At 46.5% G+C, this 20,505-nt stretch overlaps 1 protein-coding gene across 1 annotated transcript in view; it reads right to left on the bottom strand.

Annotated features, from left to right (window-relative positions):
- EHD3 (EH domain containing 3) overlaps positions 1 to 20,505 on the bottom strand; it is a 191,159-nt gene that overhangs the window by 111,808 nt on the left and 58,846 nt on the right. Inside the window, exon 3 of the mRNA XM_069233807.1 lies at positions 2,225 to 2,322. Coding sequence (XP_069089908.1) covers positions 2,225 to 2,322 — 98 coding nt within the window. The remainder of the gene's footprint in view (positions 1 to 2,224; positions 2,323 to 20,505) is intronic.

Below are 20,505 nucleotides of genomic sequence, written 5' to 3' on the forward strand. Positions count from 1 at the left end.
GGGCCAAGGGTTCTGGCCCCTGGACCCAGCCAGGCACAGATGGGCTTGCCAGCGGCGCGCCCGCTGCATGTCCGCAGCATTGCGCCCCTTATATGGGGACAAGAGCAGAAGAAAACAGCAACTAGAATGCTAACTTTCAAAGATGGCGGCTGGGCAATGTTCCCCGAGGAGGAAATAACATGGCAGCCACCGGCTCCACGAGTGCTGGCTCACAAATGCAGCAATTGTACACCAGGGCAGAGGAAAAGGAAGCAGATAGGGGAGGGCGCAGCGCAGAAGATGCTGACCAAGTAAGAAATGGAGGGAATAAATAGCTATAATTTGCGCGTGCTACACCAACGAAGACCACTGAACACGGGCTGGGGAGGGGGGGGAAAGAGGGCAGAAAAGGAGCTGAGGAAGACCAAAGTTAAAGAAAAGAAATAGAATAACCCCCAAAACTCTCCATAAAGCAGTGTAAAATAGAGTTAAAACAGTAAAAACGTTTAAAATGAGCCTTAAAAAGCTAATTACCTGCAGACAGTCAAAAACATCCAAGTCACTTAAGATCGGAGTTTAAGGTGTTTGAGGGCACATTCGTATACAATACTAGAAAAAAACATTGAGCTCGCAAAACAATTTCCAAGAGCCTCAACCACTAGCAGAGTGTCACCTGAATGGTGTCCATGGAATATTCAAAAGGTACACCAGAATCCTTTTTAACCCATATTAAATACCACAGCTTGACTCACCTGGCAACAGAAGTAGAATTGCATCTCCCAAACATAAATTGAACTACACATTAACTTCTGTCATTCGGAATCTTCCAGAGGCCTTCTGCATCATCATAAGTCAGCAATTGCAGATCTCCTTGCATGGTTGGGAGAAGCATTCACAACTTCTGACATTGATCAGTACCCCCAGGAGCCAATCACGCACCATTAAAAAAAAAACTGAAATAAAAGACATGGAGGCCAGCCTTTGTGGTCTACGTCCAAAGACTGGAATGGCCTCCTCCTCCAAAGCAGACTAACCTATTTCCTTCCGCCAATTTTAGGAGAAGCACAAGTCTGCAATGAATATTTACTCCAAAACATCTACGAACTTTGGGAAGACTCTTCATCACCCTCTTGCTCTTCACCACACCCTCTCCACCAGCTTCTCACTTACAAGCATCTTGTTCATCCTGCACAATCAGACTTTAATAACTTGTGCAACCCATGCTCCATGTACACTGCAGGCCTTCTATGTAAACATAGACCTGTGTCATAAAAGACATCAAAACATAATTGGAGTCTTCATATACACAGACAAACACCCCCTATTTAAAGCTTGAGATGGAGCTCTAAATATGTACGTACAAAGTCTTAGATGGGGAGCAACACTGTGTTCGACAACAGGCCAGAGCAGGACAGTTCCAGAGAGGCATGATCATTCTAGATCATGCAGGCAGCCATGGTGTAGGCGGAAGGCTGCCGGTGGCCAAGAAGGCAGGAGTCTGACAGCCCTTCAGAATGGATAAGGTGTTCATAGAAGAGATGCAACAGACTTTTCTTTCACTGGATGAGCGACTGAGCAAGACTAATCAGCAGAGGGGTGGTATTTCATATTCTAGGCTCAGATACAGGTTAGAAGAACAAATACAGTATACTGACAACACTTTTCATCATGAATTACTTGCCAATAAAAGGGCACATATCAGCAACGGGGCCTCCAACTGAGAAGAAAGGACCACTCTGCAATCTTCGGCACATGATAACTGGAGACCGCACTTCATGAAACCCAACCTGGCCTATAGTGTTGGTCGTTGCCTCAGCCCAGCCAAACGCCACCCAGCACATCTTGAGATGGTCATTTGATTTAGCCCATCCCAGTCTCGCATATCTTGGCTTCTAGTGTTCGTCATACTCCTTAACTCTAATCCGCAACTCCTAGTCTGGCGATTTGGTTGTTTCCCTTCAGTAAGCTCAGCCCTGACCCCACACCTCCTGGCCTCTAGTGTTGGTAATTTCCCTCAGCCGAGCCCATTCTTCTAGCTTCCAGTGTTTTTTACCTTCAGCAGACATCCTGGCAACTAGTGTTTTGTCCCTTCAACCCCAGCAATCCTGGCCCCTAGTGTTGGTCGTTCCCCTCCGTTCAGCGTCACCCTACACCTCCTGGCCCCTAGGGTTTCCCTTAGGCCCTGGCCGGCCCTCATCCGTTGGCCTCTAATGTCTGTTTAACTCATCCTGTAACTGCCCCTTACCTCTGCTAATCCGCTGCTTCTCACCAGACAGGATCCCGGGAGTATCGATAATACTGATGCTCTCCAGAACAGGGCTGGGCAACTGGGCACAAACAAACCTAAACAAGAGAAAAGCAAAAGCTTCAGATGACTGTGTGGTGGAGGAGGGCACGAATGCATTCAAATTCAAAACAACAAACACCAACAGCAACAATAATACAATTTAGTTAAGAAAACGCAAATTTTAATTCAGTTCTTTCAGTTGGGCCGTGCTAAAAACAGATTGTATTAATACTTAGACTAGAATATTTCAAAGTAACGTGTACCTCCCAGAAATAATAGCAGAGTCCTTCGCGGATTGTCTTACTGCTGTGATGCAGCGCTGGGCTGTGGCCTTGCCGGTGTTATTTTGTTTTTCTTTCCTGCTATCCTGGGCCAGCTCTTTGCTGTGCTGCCCCCGCGGCTATTTTCTCCTCTCTCGTGAATATTATTTTGTGCTGAGCCGTGTTCAGTGGTGCTGCCTCCCTCCTGTGTTATTCTGTGCCGTTTACCTGCTGCTATGTTCCCGGCCTCCAGGCTCCTGCTTATGCCGGACTGAAATGCTGCCTGACTGCCGTCATTCTGAGGGAGCTCACTTCAGCAATGCTCCCTGACATACTAAAACGACACCATGTTGTGCTGCCTTCGTATTGTTTTTAACACCTGCCGTGCTTTTTGCATCACTGAAGCCATTCTCAGCTGGCTCGCGGGCTATGCTGGTAACCTGCGCTCCCACCTGCTGTGCTGCCCGTTACTATGGGCAGCCTCCGTGTCCTGCTGCTTGGATGCAGGTATTCTTTGCTGAGTTACCTCCCGGCTGCATCACTCCTCGGTTGTTATTCAACCTACCAAGATTCTATGATGCCTCTGTTGGACCCATGAGCATTTTTGGTCTGCTCCCATCCTGCTGCTACTCAACGCTCCTGCCCCACCGGTACTCCACGCTCCCCCCCCCCCCCCCCCCCTGCTGGTACTCCACGCTCCCCCCCCCCCCCCCCACCTGCTGGTACTCCACGCTCCCCCCCCCCCCCCTGCTGGTACTCCACGCTCCTCCCCCCCCCCTTAGCTGCCCCCCTGCTGGTACTTCACGCTCTCCCCCCCCCCCCCCCCCACCCTGCTGGTACTTCACGCTCCCCCTCCACCCTGCTGGTACTCCACGCTCCTGCCCCGCCGGTACTCCACGCTCCCGCCCCGCCGGTACTCCACGCTCCCGCCCCGCCGGTACTCCATTGGGTCCAGTGCTTGCATATCGACAGCGAGCTACATTCATTTCTAGTTGCAATTGTATGTGCATCTCTGAGCACTGTACCAGACTACAATTCAATGAGAGATCCCAGTCGTAAAACTGTGGACTTAATTCCGTGATAGCTACATCTCTTCTGACGGGAAATTTATATTTTTCTTCGCAATATTTAGTAATCCGATTCAAATGCAAACATGGCATGCAAGCATTTCATTTTCATCTCAAAGACAATTTCAACAACAGACCCACCAAATAAATACACCTAAATTACATTCCTAGAACAATATCAATAAATATATAGGTTCATTTGCCGAAAATACTTTAAGAGTAGTTCATGTTTTTTCGTTCCGATAGTGCACTTCAAAAACTTCTCTTAAAATAAATAAATATTGCAGTGAAAGCTAACCCATGGTTATGAAATAAAAAAACAAACTAAAAGTCCCTGAAATTGGCCAGTTAAGGTTAACCCATGCCCCCGCCATGTACTGCTCATGATCTCACCCTTCACCACTGATGACCCCTCAACTCACATCACTAATGAGCTGAGAATCTCACTGTATGAACTACTCTAATGTATGCTGCAGAGTCTGTCCAGGTCCAGGAAGCACAGGAAATTAATAATAAGCATTGGCATAGCCAATAGGTTGCCCCTGTAGGATCGATTAGCTTTGTCAGTTGCTTGTTGTGATGCTGTGCAGGCTAGAGGAGCTGTGCAGCATCGTAAAAAAAAAAAAATGGTAAACAAAAATGCGATGACTGTCGTGTTTTTCCACTGACATGTGCATGCTTAAGAATGCATGCACACCAGCAGACTGACGTAAGTACCATCTATTTATTGATCCAAGATGGCGTATGAGCCTTGGATCGTTAAAACTAAAAAAAATAGATTATTTTTTTTTTTTTTTTAGAGCAGAAAAGAAGGAGGACTGCATGTATTGGGGTGCAGAAGATCAGGTGAGCAGAGGAAGATGAAAAATAGCACCCAGGCGGCTGGGGGAAGAAGTACATGAGTGAGAGAACACCATAGAAGCACACAGGTGAGAGCACACAGCATGGACAGCAGAGTTGGAGGGAGGAGGGAAGCACCCGGATGAGAGAAGGAGAGCAGCACAGGGGGAGAGAAGTACAGACAAGAGAGAGCAACAAGGAGTGGGATGTGGAAGAGAAGCATGCAAGGGAGACAGCTGGAAAACACATGCACTCATGGAGTGCTTAAGGGAAAAAGAAAGGAGAGAACAACCTTGGGGAGAAAAGTAGATGTACAAGATAAAGCAAAAAGGAGTGGGAGTCGTGATAGAAGTGTAAGTGGGAATCAGCTAAAAAAAAAAAAAAAATGCACTCTTGCAGATTGCTTAAGCAAAAAAATTAACAAGTATTTGTAATGCAATAGGACTCGTGTTTGCTCGAGTTAGAGCTATTAGCTTGGTAAATTCCTAACTGGACTTTTCTTGCCACATAAATTAAAAATGAAAAGTAAAACAGTTGACATAAACGAGCCGATTAAAAGCACCACAGCCGCTATGAGCATAAGCGCGAAAGAGGGAGAAAATGAAAATAAAATAAAAAGGAAGTTCACTTGCAGTCGAACGTGTCGGCAAACGTGCAATTATCTATGTCACAGGGTCGATGGCCAAGGCAGTAAAAAAAACTGCCCCAAGGAGGGACAAACGTAAAGCATTTATCAATGAAAAAAATGGATTTTTGAATGGCAAGCCCATGAACGAGTGATAGTGATGGGCGTGGTTAAATGCTCACAGAGAGGTTACAACAGGCCAGAGCGCTTGTGCGCTCGACCTAAAAAACGAGTTTCCTAAACATGTAAAGTGGAAGGACAGAAGTAAAGAGGATATGCTCCAGGAGAAGAAACACAAGATAGACAATGCAAGACACCAAATATGCAAGCAAACAAATGACATTGACAATAAAGCCATCCAATGGTAAACAATGTGTGGGTTTAGCCCAAGTTTTCTTTAAAGTGTGAGCGGGGGGGAGCAAAATGAAGAGCCATGAGATAATATGAAAGCATCTAATGTGTTAAATGGCACTGTATGATGTGAAATACAAACAAAGTGCCACTGCACAGGGCTTCGACTTATTAACAGACACCTACCCTGGTGACAGGGCACAGTGACTGCAGCAGGGGGACTGGGGGTGGGGTTGGGGTAAACGCATCCGTGACCCCATCACTACCTATTACCACTAGGACATTTAATCGAGGAGAGACACCAATGTAAGCATTCTGTACAGTACCACGTAGACAGACCTGGAAAGAGGCCACTGTTCTCATATTAAGAGTGACTAATATTAGCTCAGGTACGATGAGCGCTGTGATGACTTACTGCAGATGTAAAATATCATGGCAGGCACCCCAGGCGACTTAAGCCATATGATTACTGAATATATAGCAGATGAACGAGTTACTTACCTTCGGTAACGACTTTTCTGGTGGATACATTAGCTACCTGTGGATTCCTCACCTAATGAATACTCCCATGGCGCCAGCATTCAACGGAAATCTTCTTCCCAGCTTCTGCACATCGACGAGGACGTCACATTAGCCCACGCGACGCCGTCTGACGTCATACAGGCAATAAGAGGTCCTCACCGACGTGCCAACGTCAGTACCAACATTTTTTACGTGCATGAGAACTATAACCCTATGCAATGAGAGATCAAGGCAACATCTGATAACATTGTAAAGTACACAACATTTCCATGAAAAGGCCATAGATTTAATAGGACTCTTGTTTCTTTCTAAATCAAAACATTTATATATATCAAATATGCATATACGCAAGGAAATATATATATATATATATATATCCATGAACAAGTATCCATATATACAAAATCTATTACAGCCCCAAAGACCAAGAGGAGCACACTCAAGGATTACTTGGTTAGACCAGACAGGCAACGGGGAGGCGGGTGGGACCGTGAGGAATCCACAGGTAGCTAATGTATCCACCAGAAAAGTTGTTACCGAAGGTAAGTAACTCGTTCTTCTGATGGATACAACTACCTGTGGATTCCTCACCTAATGAATAGAGTCCCAAAGCAGTACCACTCCCGGTGGTGGGTGCCGAAATGGTCAAACCAAGAAATCCTGCAGCACTGACCGTGCAAAATAGCCGTCCCTTCTGACCTCAGAGTCCAAGCAGTAGTGCTTCACAAAAGTGTGAAGGAACGACCAAGTTGCGGCCTTGCAGATGTCGACCACAGGAACACCCCTAGCCAAAGCCGAAGTGGCTGACTTAGCCCTGGTGGAATGAGCTCTAATACCATCAGGAGGATCCTTCTTTGCTAAAGAGTAACAGATTTTAATGCAAAGAACAACCCACCTGGAGAGTGTTCTCTTGTGGACACCCTTTCCTCTCCTCTTGCCCACGTATCCGATAAACAGCTGATCCTCCAGCCTGATATCCTTCATTCTGTCAATGTAGAAGCTTAACGCCCTCTTTGGGTCCAAGCAATGTAGTCTTTCTTCCTCCTTTGAAGGATGAGGCGGAGGATAGAACGTGGACAAAGTGATTGTCTGGGCCAAATGGAAGGGTGAAACAACCTTCGGAAGGAAAGCAGCCTTGGTCCTCAACACCACCTTATCCGCATAAAAAGTTGTATAAGGGGGTTTTACTGATAAAGCCTGCAACTCACTCACTCTCCTTGCAGATGTTATGGCCACCAGGAAAACTGTTTTAATAACTAAGTACCTTAAAGGGCAAGAATGCATAGGCTCAAAAGGGGACCCCATAAGGAAAGTCAGGACCAAGGACAAATCCCATTGTGGCATAACGAATGGTTTTGGAGGATATTTATTTAGAAGACCCTTCAAGAATCTAAGAACAATAGGGGACTTAAACAGTGATGGTTGGTCTGGCAGACAAATGAAGGCTGACGAGGCAGACAAGTAACCTTTAATAGTAGACACTGCACAACCTTTTTGCGCTAGAGACAAAGCAAAAGATAAAACATCTGACAAATGAGCACGTAAGGGATCAATCTGTCTCTCTCCACACCATACCACAAATTTAGACCACCTATTAGCGTAGATAGTTTTAGTGGAGTGTCGCCTGGCCGCTAATATAACATCCACTACATCTGGCGGGAGAGAGAAAGAACTCAGGTTGCCCCGTTCAATCTGCAGGCATGTAGGTGCAGACTCTGGAGGAGGGGGTGTAAAACCTGCCCCTGCGACTGCGAGAGGAGGTCTGCCCTGAGAGGGAGACGGAGCGGAGGGCACAGTGAGAGTTGGAGCAGGTCGGAATACCACACCCTCCTTGGCCAATCCGGAGCTATTAAGATTACTTGGGCCTGGTCTTGGCGAATTTTCCTCAATACTCGAGGAATCAAGGGTATGGGGGGAAACGCATAAAGCAACTGGTCGCACCAGGTTCTCTGAAACGCGTCCCCCAAAGCCCCCTGCACCGGATACTGGAGACTGCAGTATAACGGACAGTGTGTGTTCTCTCGGGTGGCAAACAGATCTATCCGAGGAACCCCCCACATCTGGAAGATTCGACTGACTTGATCTGGATGGAGACGCCACTCGTGGTCGGCCGAGAAATGGCGACTGAGAATGTCCGCACGTACATTCAAGACTCCGGCCAGATGATTTGCTACCAAGCAAATCTGATGGTCCTTTGCCCAGGACCATAGTCGAAGAGCTTCTCTGCAGAGAAGGTACGACCCCACTCCTCCTCCTTAAGCAAAGCCTCATTGAATGGCAAAAGAGGCTCCGCTGCAGTAGAAGCCGGATGTAGCACCTCAGTCAGCAAATTCTGTTTCACCTCTGCCACCGGCAAAGGCAGTTCCAGAAAGTTAGCTGCCTTTCTTACCACAGCGTGAAAGGTAGCAGCCTCCTCCGTATACTCCCCTGGAGATGATAGGTCCCACTCAGGGGAAGTATCCAGCCCACTGGCTGTATCCAGACCATGAAGTCCATCACCAGAGTCCTCAATCTCTCCTTCCTCCAAGACTCGTTGGTATTCCTGCTCTTCCAAAAGACTGAGAGCACGCCTTCTAGAATGACGCGGAGTCGACATGGCCTCCGCCGAAGTCGAGGATCGGCGCTGATCTCCGGATCCATCCGGCGCCATGTCCGGCACCACAGGCAGCTTCAGCGCCGAAGTAGGAGCCGGACGAAGAGAGTCGCGTCTTGGAGCTTCTGATGGTCCCGCCGGAGTCACAGGTCGAAATCCCGAAGTCGACGGGATGGAAACCTCTGGGGCCAAAACCTCTGGGGCCACCGGAGCGGCCACCGACGCTGACATTGGCGCAGAGCCCACATTCCCTAAAGGGAGAAAGGGCATAAAGGGTGCCGGCCGTAAAGGCGCCGGAGCACCCAAGGAAAAAGCCAACGGCCCCGACGGACCAACTGGAGCACCTCCTGGAGCCATCTGCTGAAAGATGGTATACATCGCATTCAAAAATGCGGTATTATCGGCTCCAGGGGCAGGAAAAGCTGGATACTGGGGTGCCTGGATCGAAGGCGACCCAGATGCCAGCCTCGACGTCTGCGACGCCGGAGAAAACACCTGAAGCTGCGTCACCTCGATCACTGAAGCCTGTCCAGGCGAAGTCGGTGACGCCGGAGAAGGCAACGGCGTCGGCGGATGTGGCGTGACTGTGGGACTGACCTCCCAAGTCTTTCGACGCCGAGCCGAAGGTGACCTCGAACGAGACTCCTTGCTGGAATGACGCCGTGAATCCCTACGGAGCCGGGAGTCTCGATGACACCGATGAGACCTCGGCGAGGAGGACTTCTTATGATGCCTTTTTTCCTTCCTCTTCGACTTCGCCATGAAGAGTTTAGCCTCTCGTTCTTTTAGGGCTTTTGGATTCATGTGTTGACATGAATCACATGTTGCGTCGCCGTGATCGGAGCTTAAGCACCATAAACAGTCGGAGTGAGGATCAGTAACGGACATCTTGCCCCCACACTCCCGACAGGGCTTGAAACCTGACTTTCTCAGAGACATAATAACCACAGAGAAAATTCACACAGCAGAAAATATATACTGTAACCACGAAAGTAACAGTAGCTCCCTCGAAGATAACCGTTTCGAATGCACGGAAAAAAGGGAACTGACGTCGGCGAGGACCTCTTATTGCCTGTATGACGTCAGACGGCGTCGCGTAGGCTAATGTGACGTCCTCGTCGACGTGCAGAAGCTGGGAAGAAGATTTCCGTCGAATGCTGGCGCCATGGGAGTATTCATTAGGTGAGGAATCCACAGGTAGTTGTATCCATCAGAAAAAAATGAATATAGCTGCTGTATATCAAAATACTGTGTGTTGGTGGCTTTTCTGGGCCAGTGCTGTAGATACAAGTTAGTGGCAGAATAATTGTACTCTTCCCTTTCACAAGTCGAGAGTAAAATCCACATTCAAGCATGCAAACATAGGTTTTAATTTAAAAACACTGGTATTTTTTTTAATACTAGATTCCTTCTTAGTAGCAGGCTCACTCTTTGCAACTGGAAGTGCAGGGCAGCTCAACTGTACGCAGGTTTATCCAGAGTCCTCTTCAGATCAGGTGAAGGTGAAGTCTCTCTGGAAAAGTGCTGATAATGATTCTTCGTGTCAGCAAGGAGCTGAGGTGGGGGTAGAACCTGTCTTCTCTTCACATCATCTTTTTTGTGGAAGCTATATGGATGGAGAGCCTGCCAGCACAACAGGCTCTGCAGCCAACACTGGCTGTACCCGGCCTGTGGGGGTCTGCAGCACAGAGTGTTGGGATTAGTGCGATATGAAAACATGGAAATTGGATGTATCATGTCATCCATAAAGAAGCGCTATAAAAATATTAAGGGTGAGTTGGTTTCTTTTGCCCATAAGACATTAACGTATGTTTAAAACACCCTCCACCCCCCAAAAAAAACACGAATTCTACAAAAAATGTATAACTTAGTTAAATTATTAAAATGGAGTTGTGGTTGTGAAACAAAAGCTAGATAACCCTGAAACTATCCAGTTATGGCTGCTACTCAACCCATGACTCCTGCCCCTGCCATGCACTTCCCACTACCTCTCAAAGGCCCTCATTTAGAATTTGGCTGATTGCCCATTAACTGGGATTTCAGTTTATTTTCCAGCTTTACAACAATTCCACATATGTGCTACACATAGGGTGGGCAGCCCACCTCCTGGTAATTACCACGCATCTAAAGCAGCTGAAGGTTTTTGAAATACCGCAATAACAATTGTGTTGCTTGTTATTTCTTGCATTTTTTACGAGCACCCTCCTTACGTCACTAATGCCACGCTCTATCAATGGGCAATGTTCCAAGTGTGGTGAGTGTGAGGAGGTAGAGTAATGTGACCTACGTAGTGCCACCTAAAAGGCACTAGGGCTCCAGTTACTGGTTGGTATCCCCAATTAGGGTTCATATACTCCCTTTTTAATTTCTTTATCATATGTATTTTACAGTAATATTCAAACCACCCTTACTTATAAAATGAACTTAAGTCTCACTGTGGCCTGCGTGCACGAAGGCAGATAGCAGATCACAAGACAGCATTGCAGATGAATATACCAGCAAGAGAAGTTATCCTTTTCCATCAGAGGCCTAAAGTTGTGAGAAGTGAAAAATTGTAATTGCATTTATATATCGTTTACTACCCCTGACGAGGTGTTGAAGCGCTTTAAAGTGATTATCACGTGACTCCGGAACCTAAAGTTAGTGATTAATTCAGTGGTTAAATGTTGGTTACTGTGATTAGTCAAGTGCTCATAAAAAAAAAAAAAAAAAAAACACACACCACACAAATCATTGCATGCATTTACTCCAGTTACTACCAAGTTAGGTGTGATCATTAATGGGGGATATGTGGTTTCAGGTGGATGGCTGAGAATAGTTCATGTTAGGTTGCAGGGATAGGGTTTTAGAGCAGGAGAGGTTTTTATCTGTAAAATGAGGTGTCCACCTTTTGCAGAATTACAAAAAGAGAATAAGGCAGATAGTCATGCGATTGAGAGGAGGCTACACTCAGAAATAGAAAGCAAGAAACAGGAAGGAAGGTAGGAAGAGGGTCACTCTAAAAGAAAGAGCTATCAAGCCCAAAGGAATCAAGTGGAAGTAAGTAAAGTTCCGTTTTTTCATGCAGGGTTTTGTAATATAGAGGAAGGCAGCTTCCTGAGATAGCTAGCAATATAAGAATGTAAGCTGTAGAAAGCAACCTGAGGACGTAATGTTCTTCTGAACCCGGAAGCTGATTAGTGCCACACTAGCTGAAGGCTGACAGTGCCCCCCCACCCCCCTCTTCCGCACACACCCCGACCCCTTTGCTCCCCCCGCACACACCCTGACCTCCCCGCACTCTTCCTCTACGCACCCCCCCCCCCCCAACCTCTGCCCCATCTGATGTCAGCACCAGTCTGCCATGTGCTTTGGTAATGATGGGTAAGGAACCTTAGAGGTTCTTGTCAGAACATGCTTAAGGAATCAGAATGTTAGCAGAAGTAAAGTCAGGAGTAACACTCGCATTGCTGTGCAGCTCTCTCCTGCTACAGAAAGCAGTGCAAACCTCCCCCTTTCAAATCTACAGCAGTGGAGATCACAGGCTCCTTTAGTCGCATTCATAGAGTTTTTTTTACATAATCAGCAGATTGCAGTACCCGCTCAGGGTATTTTTTGTGTGTTTATTTTTTTCATTTATTTTTTTAGGCACAGTGAGATTAAGAGGTTTGCCCAGAACTAGAGGTTGTTGAGCAGAGGCTGGACTTGACCCGGGTTCCTCAGTGCCACAGTCGGCATGCTCGGATCATAAGGCCAGGACTCCTCCAGATTGTTGAAGCTTATAGAAAAGCGAAAAAAAACACTGATAGTTAAAAAAATAACTAACATGATTCTGCGAATTTTTCTAAAGAAGTAACAGAGAAAACTGATACTGCATTGATGGGGAAACATGATTTACAATGCAATTGTAACCATGCAGTGCCTTTATCACGCAGCCTGTACAATGCAAATCTTAACCACGCAAATGCCTTTACCGCATGTCTTTACCATGCACTTTAAGTGCAGTTAAGGTAAGTATATTAGTGTGTGTATGCATATATATTTATATATGGGTTTAAGGGTGGATATAGAGCAAGTATAGAGTGATAATGGTTGTTTTTTGAAGGTTTAGGGGTGGGTAGTGGTATAGGGTGATAAGGGTGTTTTTAGGGTTTGGTAGGAATATAGGGTTGTAAGAATATTTTAGTGTTATGGGTAGGTAAGGGCATAGGGTGGTCAGGTAATTAATAAGGGGGGGTTAGGGTGGTTTCCTAGCATTAAAATAATTCAATTAATTAATTTAGAAAAAAGTGGGGGCGGCTTGGGGATTCTCCATCCTAAAATACACACACACCCTCCCCCACAACAAGCCACACTATATATATCACTTAACTTTCTTATACTTACTAGCGTGGTAAAAGCATGCATGGTAATAGAACCGCATCAATGTTAGTTTCACCTTTCCCATTTAGATGTCGTGCAAACCCAGCTTGCTCCTTTGCGTATTGTGTAAATAGATCAAAATATTCTTTTTGCTGTTTACACAACAGAGAGGAGCAGTTTTGAGCCCAGGATCTCTCAAGGGAATCTGCCTTCTAGCATCTCAGATCCGCTGTTACACGACCTGTGAAGACTAAGATGGCTGCAGTCAGACTTCTCAGGGCGAGCACACACTGAACTATGTCCCCCTCTATGGACGCTTGTTTCAATGCTTCTGCTGTTTGATTGCAATAGGAGGCAGGGAGGACACCGTGTACTATCATCCAGGATGCCACATTGAGAAATAAACAGCCCGGGCTCTACTGTTACCAAGACGTTTCGCACTGCAGAAGCTTCCCATTTAGAATGTCTTACACCGAGAATGGCCATCAATTCGCCAAAACACAAGGACAGATGGAGTGATTTTCAGGATACACGATACATTGACAATTAAAAGGAAGGCATCCTAAGGCACAGCCACAAAGGGGAGCCACATTTCAAGCAGAGATCCTAAATATGGCCCTGCTGCTACAGGAAGAAGGCGACAGAAACTGCAAAATGCTATTGGCCTCGTACTCTGATCTCACACCTTCTGCCCCTCCTCCGCAGGAAGCATCACATGATTGATGCCTGGTCTCACAGGTCATCTTCCTCCTACCATCTGCTGAAAAGATCACAAAGAGCAAGGCGTGTCAGCCATGTTTATTTGAAGTTTCAAATGCTGCCTTCATGGCCTTGAAACATCGGGAAAGCAATGGCAGCCAAGGCCAACCAAGCCATGGCTATGGGATGGTACCCCTGCCTACCCCTAGATGTCGTCCATGATAAGGAATGATCAACTTCACTCTGCCCATCCGAGCCTACACTCCACCATGAAGCTCTCTCTTCATACTATACATGTAGGCCGGCTGCTAACAGCGCCCTCAAAAATGTAAACATAAACATAGCAGTTTTATCAACTGTTGTCTCCAAGCACTCTACACACTAGGCTGCCACAATGAAGTTACACAACACAGTACAAGTTTATGTAAGATGCGACAATCTCAAAAACACAGATACACATTGCTGTACAAGCTGGAGGGCTTGTACTTCTGTTGCCAGGAGCTTAGCAAATATTTTTGCATCGTTTTATTAGCCAGAGAACCTGTGTGACTGCGATCCTCCACTTTGGGATTTGGAGACTAGTATATTCTTCCTCATGAGTCCCCCTTGGATAGGGCTTTCTTGTAAATATCTAGGGGCTTGTGGCTGCGTCAGGATGCAGAGCAGAAGGATGGGGCGATCCTCTTGCAAGAAGTAAGCCATTCCTTCTCAGACCTAGCATGTTAAGGAACTTGGTCTATAAGGTGTGTCCACCCCCCCTCCCAGACATGCTTCATAAAGTAAGTACTGTCGTTAGGAAGCATAACTGAACTAATGACAAATACTATTGGGTAATGAATGCATAAACCCTCTTCTGCTGTGATTTTATTACGCTAAGCCTACTTGACAGCACATGTGCTATCTATTGCAAGGCATATTCCGGCTCAGCAGGAACTTAGAGGGACTTGGATCCCGCCCCCCACCCCCCAACATTGCTTACCAATGGTTGGCCTTCCTTGTCACTCATTTGCCTGCTTCCTATTCGCATCCCCCGCTTGTCAAGTACTACTTTTTTCTTTTATGTGAAGCACTCCATTAGGGTGTGTGATTTTGAGCAGTCTCTCGTGTACGTCTCTCACCTGCACTTTGTGTTACACTCTGCTGCCCGACTGCTCTCCCTGCTTTCCTCCATTTTGCACTGGCCCATGAGTTGCTTTTGTCCAACCCAGTTTTGCTTTCACTCCTGCCCTGCCCTCCCTCTCTCCCTCCTTTTGTATCCCCTCCAGCCCTCTCCTCTTTGCTTTTGCTTCCCTCCCGTGTTGCTTCAGTGATAAGTCCCAATGTGTGTTGCTCGTCGTTCGCCCCCATTGTAGAAGGCTGGCTTGGCTTATAGTGGGTACCAGATGGTACTTACACCTTGTGCCAGGTCCAGTTATCCCTTATTAGTATTGTTCTAGCAGCTTAGGCTGATAGCGGTAGCTATAGCAGAACAGCTTAGGCTGAACTAGGAGATATGCAAAGCTTCTACTATACTACTTATATCATATAGCACTATATCATAAGAAACACAATACACAGAGTTACAAAAAATAAAGGTACTTTATTTTAGTGACAATATGCCAAAAATATCTCAGAGGACATACTCCCTTAGGAGGTAAGCAAAATACACAAAATATACACGCAAACCAAAATCAGGTAAGTAAACAGTTAGAAAAGTAGTGCAAACACTGTAGAATACAATAGGCCTAGGGGCAACAAACCATATACTCAAAAAGTGAAATGCAAACCACAAATGGACCCCAGGCCTAGTGTAGTGTGTAGAGGGTCGCTGGAAGTGTAAGAAAACACTAAGACCCCAAGACCCTGAAAAGTAGGAGTAAAGTTACCCTACTACCCAGAAAGACAGTGAAGTCGAGATAGGGGATTCTGCAAATGCAACAACTGACTGCAAAGCACTGAAGACGGATGCCTGGACAAGAGGACCTGCAAAGGAAGTGAACCAAGTCCAAGAGTCACGCAAGTGTCCAGGGGGAGGACAGCAGCCCACTAAACCCCGGATGAAGGTGCAAAAAGGGCTACCTCTGGGTGGAAGAAGCCGGAGATTCTGCAACAACGGAAGGTGCCAGGAACTTCTCCTTTGGTCAGAAGATGTACCACAGCGTGCTGGAGGATGCAGAGTTGTTTCCATGCAGAAAGATAGCAAACAAGCCTAGCTAGCTGCAAGGGTCGCGGTTGAAGATAATAGGTGCTGCCCAGCCAGGACCAGAAGGTCGCCCCTAGGAGGAGGAGACAGAGGGGGCGCTCAGCAACAGAGACACCCCACGCAGAAGCAGGCAGCAACTGCAGAAGCACTTGAACAGGCATTCAAGAAACCTGAGCACAGCGGTCGTCTCAACACAACAAAAGAGGGTCTCATGAAGCCGGTGGTCAACTCAGCGAGTTGAGCAATACAGGACGGAGTGCTGGGGACCTGGGCTGTGCTGTGCACAAAGGAATCCTTGCGAAAGTGCACAGAAGCCCTAGCAGCTGCAGATCATGCAGTACACAGGATTACTGTCTGGCGTGGGAAGGCAAGGACTTACCTCCACCAAGTTTGGACAGAAGGATCACTGGACTGTCGGGGTCACTTGGATCCAGCTCCTGTGTTCCAGGGACCATGCTCGTCAAGATGAGAGGGGACCCAGAGGACCGGTGATGCAGAAGTTTGGTGCCTGCGTTAGCAGGGGGAAGATTCCGTCGACCCACAGGAGATTTCTTCTTGGTTTCCAGTGCAGGGTGAAGGCAGACAGCCCTCAGAGCATGCACCACCAGTAAACAGTTGAGAAAGCCGGCAGGATTAGGCGATACAAAGTTGCTGGTAGTCGTCTTGCTACTTTGTTGCGGTTTTGCAGGCGTACTGGAGCAGTCAGCGGTCGATCCTTGGCAGAGTTGAAGAGAGAGATGCAGGGGAACTCTGGTGAGCTCTTGCATTCGTAATCTGAAGAGAAGTCCACAGGAGAGAGGTCTCCATTGTGCCCTCACACCTCTGCATTCAAGATGGCAGAGGTCTGGGACACACTGGTGGAGTTCTGGGCACCACTCCTGGGGTGGTGATGGACAGGAGAGTAGTCACTCCCCTTTACTTTCCTTTGTCCAGTTTCGCGCCAGAGCAGTGGCCGGGGGGATCCCTGAACCGATGTACACTGGCTTATGCAAGGAGGGCACCATCTGTGCCCTTCAAAGCATTTCCAGAGGCTGGGGGAGGCTACTCCTCCCCAGCCCTTAACACCTATTTCCAAGCGAAAGAGGGTGTAACACCCTCCCTCAGAGGAAATCCTTTATTTTGCCTTCCTGGGACTGGGCTGCCCAGACCCCAGGAGGGCAGAAACCTGTGTGAGGGTTGGCAGTAGCTGCAGAGAAAACCCCAGAGAGCTAGTTTGGCAGTACCCGGGGTCTTTGCTGGAGCCCCGGGGATGCATGGGATTGGCACCCTAATGCCAGATTTAACATGGGGGGGCAATTCCACGATCTTAGACATGTTCAATGGCCATATTCGGAGTTACCATTGTGAAGCTACATATAGGTATTGGCCTATATGTAGTGCACATGTGTAATGGTGTCCCCGTACTCACAAAGTCCGGGGAAATTGCCCTGAACAAGGTGGGGACACCTTGGCTAGTGCCATGGTGCCCTCACACTTAGTAACTTTGCACCTAACCTTCACTAGGTGAGGGTTAGACATATAGGTAACTTATAAGTTATGTAAGTGCAGTGTAAAATGGCTGTGAAATAACGTGGATGTTATTTCAGTCAGGCTGCAGTGGCAGTCCTATGTAAGAATTGTCCGAGCTCCCTATGGGTGGCAAAAGAAATGCTGCAGCCCATAGGGATCTCCTGGAACCCCAATACCCTGGGTACCTAGGTACCATATACTAGGGAATTATAAGGGTGTTCCAGTGTGCCAATCAGAATTGGTAAAATTAGTCACTAGCCTGCAGTAACAATTTTAAAAGCAGAGAGAGCATAAACACTGAGGTTCTGGTTAGCAGAGCCTTAGTGACACAGTTAGGCACCACACAGGGAACACATATAGGCCACAAACTATGAGCACTGGGGTCCTGGCTAGCAGGGTCCCAGTGACACATATCAAACACACTGACAAATAGGGTTTCCACTGTGAGCACCGGGGTCCTGGCTAGCAGGATCCCAGTGAGACAGTAAAAGCACCCCGACATATACTGACAAACAGGCCAAAAGTGGGGGTAACAAGGCTAGAAAGAGGCTACCTTCCTACACCCATCCTCCCCTGTTCTGCTTTCATTCCCTTCTCCACTGTCCTGTGTTGCTTCACCATTGGCCCCCCACCCTCACCTGTGTTGCTTTCCTGATTTCCTACGTATTGCTTCCACTCGGCCTGCCAAAAAAAATAAAAATAAAAAAAATAACTTTTGCACATTTTCTTTTCAGTCACCGATCCAAACCTGGATCAATAACAAAGTCAAAAGAAGAAAGCACAGCCATGTTTTCTTTTTTAGGTTCCAGTTCTTGACAATACATGCCTAGCAGCTTAGCTTGCTGACTGTTACTTTCATCCGGTTCTGAAAACTCAATTTGTTTCTGTTGGCTTTTTTTAACAGGATATTGTAGCATCAAAGACTTCTTAAATCCAATTTATCTCTTTAGTAGTATGACTTCCATGGAACGAGCCAAGGGTGTTGAAGCAGGCTTCCCCGGCTAACACTCCAGGCATTTACAAAAGGGTAAGCAGCAAAGTAGGAAAATGTAATAGTCCTTCTGTTAGGTAAACATACAAGCGGGGCAGAGGGTCTGCATGGTGGATGATCTTTGCGAACAGCCCATTAAATCCACAAGGAACTGGAAGGGAGACTCCATGACATTACAATCACTCCATCTTTGAAATACCAAATGGCCCTATTTCCTTTGCACTCTAGCACTTAAAGATGGGCACAAGGGAACATGTGCGCCATCTGCAAAACAAATGCATTATTGCTCAGTTTTGCATGGGGCATCCAACAGACTTCAGTGATATTTGATATATTAATCATCTTTTGTCAGCTCCCTCTTTGTCTGTTCTTCGTACGTGAATTTGCTTCTTTTCAGGTCTGGTGTTAACCAAGACCATGTGATTTTAGTAAAATTATCCATATAATGTACTTACTCATGAGGGTAGTCGGCCATCGCTCTTCATCCATTTGTTTATTGTTGCATTTTCCGGCTGCCCACTACAGCATGCAGCATGGGCAATGGGTCAGTCCACTTCAGCCATTGGCAAACTTCACTGTGAGTGACAGCATTTTGCTCTTTCACAAGAACACATCTGTACACAGAGCAGTTCTCTTCAGTGCCAGGGACTACTATGGCAATGTGTGCTTTTTCGTATCAAAATAAATAATTTAACTTTTTTTCTATTTTAATATTGAAGCGGGATTGGTAACTCACACATTTCATTAAATTTTTTTTTTTTTTTTTTAAAACACAACAACAACAACATAAAACGTCAAAACAAAAGAAGCGTTAACAAAACAAAAAGGCTAGAATCCAACAACAGACCCATTGACTTTGCCAATGCTTGTTTTTTTGGTTGATCACAAACAAGAGCAAAAGTTAAAAGTGATGGCCTGCTTAAGTACGGATTTTCTTTATTTTGACGCTTTTCATGAACACACTCTATGAAAAGGCTGCCCAGCCAATGTCAGCAGCACTGGGGCTTACAGAGGGTGTGGCAGCCGCTCCACAGAGCCCTTCACATTTCCCCTGGGTTTAATCTACGCCCCTCATCAGCCAAGTGAGTAATGACACAAAAATGTCCCGTGTCATCGGGCTGCAGGGGAACGCTAGGCTTTCAGATGTATGCGCAGCGGCTAAACCCAGTTATGGAGCAGAAATCTGGAAATTCAGCACGGTAGCGGAGCATTTTGACGACTTGAAAACAGATTTATTTTGAAATTAATGTGTTATTCTTGTTTTGTTCCTCTCGTTTTTTTGATCTCTTTGTTGTGGCTTGAGAGCTACAAAAGAGGCCCCAACCACATGTGCTCAATTAAAAGGGCGTGGTTTGGAACTCGCAGCAAAAACTCTCCCACCACTGCCTTGGCTGTGTGTCAGCACACAAGACCAATACTTAGTAGTGGTGAAAACCATACAACCACAACAGTGAACTGGAGTAAACGAGTGAACAGGAAACCCGGCTCAGTCATCCATTTGTAGGTTATGCAGTCTCTTGAGCAGGTCGGGGTAATCCCACGCCATTAACATGGCTCATGCGCCCTAAAACGCTGCCTTGGCTTCCATCAGTGGCTGCAAAAAGCATCTGTCACGTGGGAATGTCTAATGCTGACCATAATTTACTATCTTGAGGCTAGTGACTTTTTAGAAACTTAAAGTACATTTGGAAATGGTCATGAGAGGACAAAAACGTTGTCATGACAACTGAGCATCAAATGTTTGAATGGAGATGTTAGTTTTCAACACAGGAGAAATGGAATATTGTGTGCATTTTCAGCCAGGGTAAAATAACTATCGAATTCCCTTACTTGGGCTGAGGGCACACACAGATTTACAGCTACTAATGAGTCTGACTTGCCATCTGCCAATGAGATCTTCAAAGGTATTGTACGGAATGGGATGGTCATTTCCCCATCTCTTTATACCTTCCACACTTTGGCACAAACACACTTGGTGCTACTGGGCAGAAACAGTCCGAGCACCCCCATCTCCTATAATCTAATACCTCCTGCAACACAAACCTCCTCTTTGAAAAATTAAACTCTTCATTTAGGCCACTGTTGACTATATCAACCGCATTCCTGGAGGACCCGGCTCAAATCCACGACCTTTACATGTCCCTTTACCAGTTTAAACTCAAAAGACCAGGGAGACACAGAGACTGATCTGTCGATTACCCAATTTAAACTGAAGGAAAAGCTTTACATCCTATTCTCATCTCAATCATTGCAGCATAT

The sequence above is a fragment of the Pleurodeles waltl genome, chromosome 5 (genome assembly GCF_031143425.1).
Source record: "Pleurodeles waltl isolate 20211129_DDA chromosome 5, aPleWal1.hap1.20221129, whole genome shotgun sequence".
In the NCBI taxonomy this organism is placed as follows: Eukaryota; Metazoa; Chordata; class Amphibia; order Caudata; family Salamandridae; genus Pleurodeles; species Pleurodeles waltl.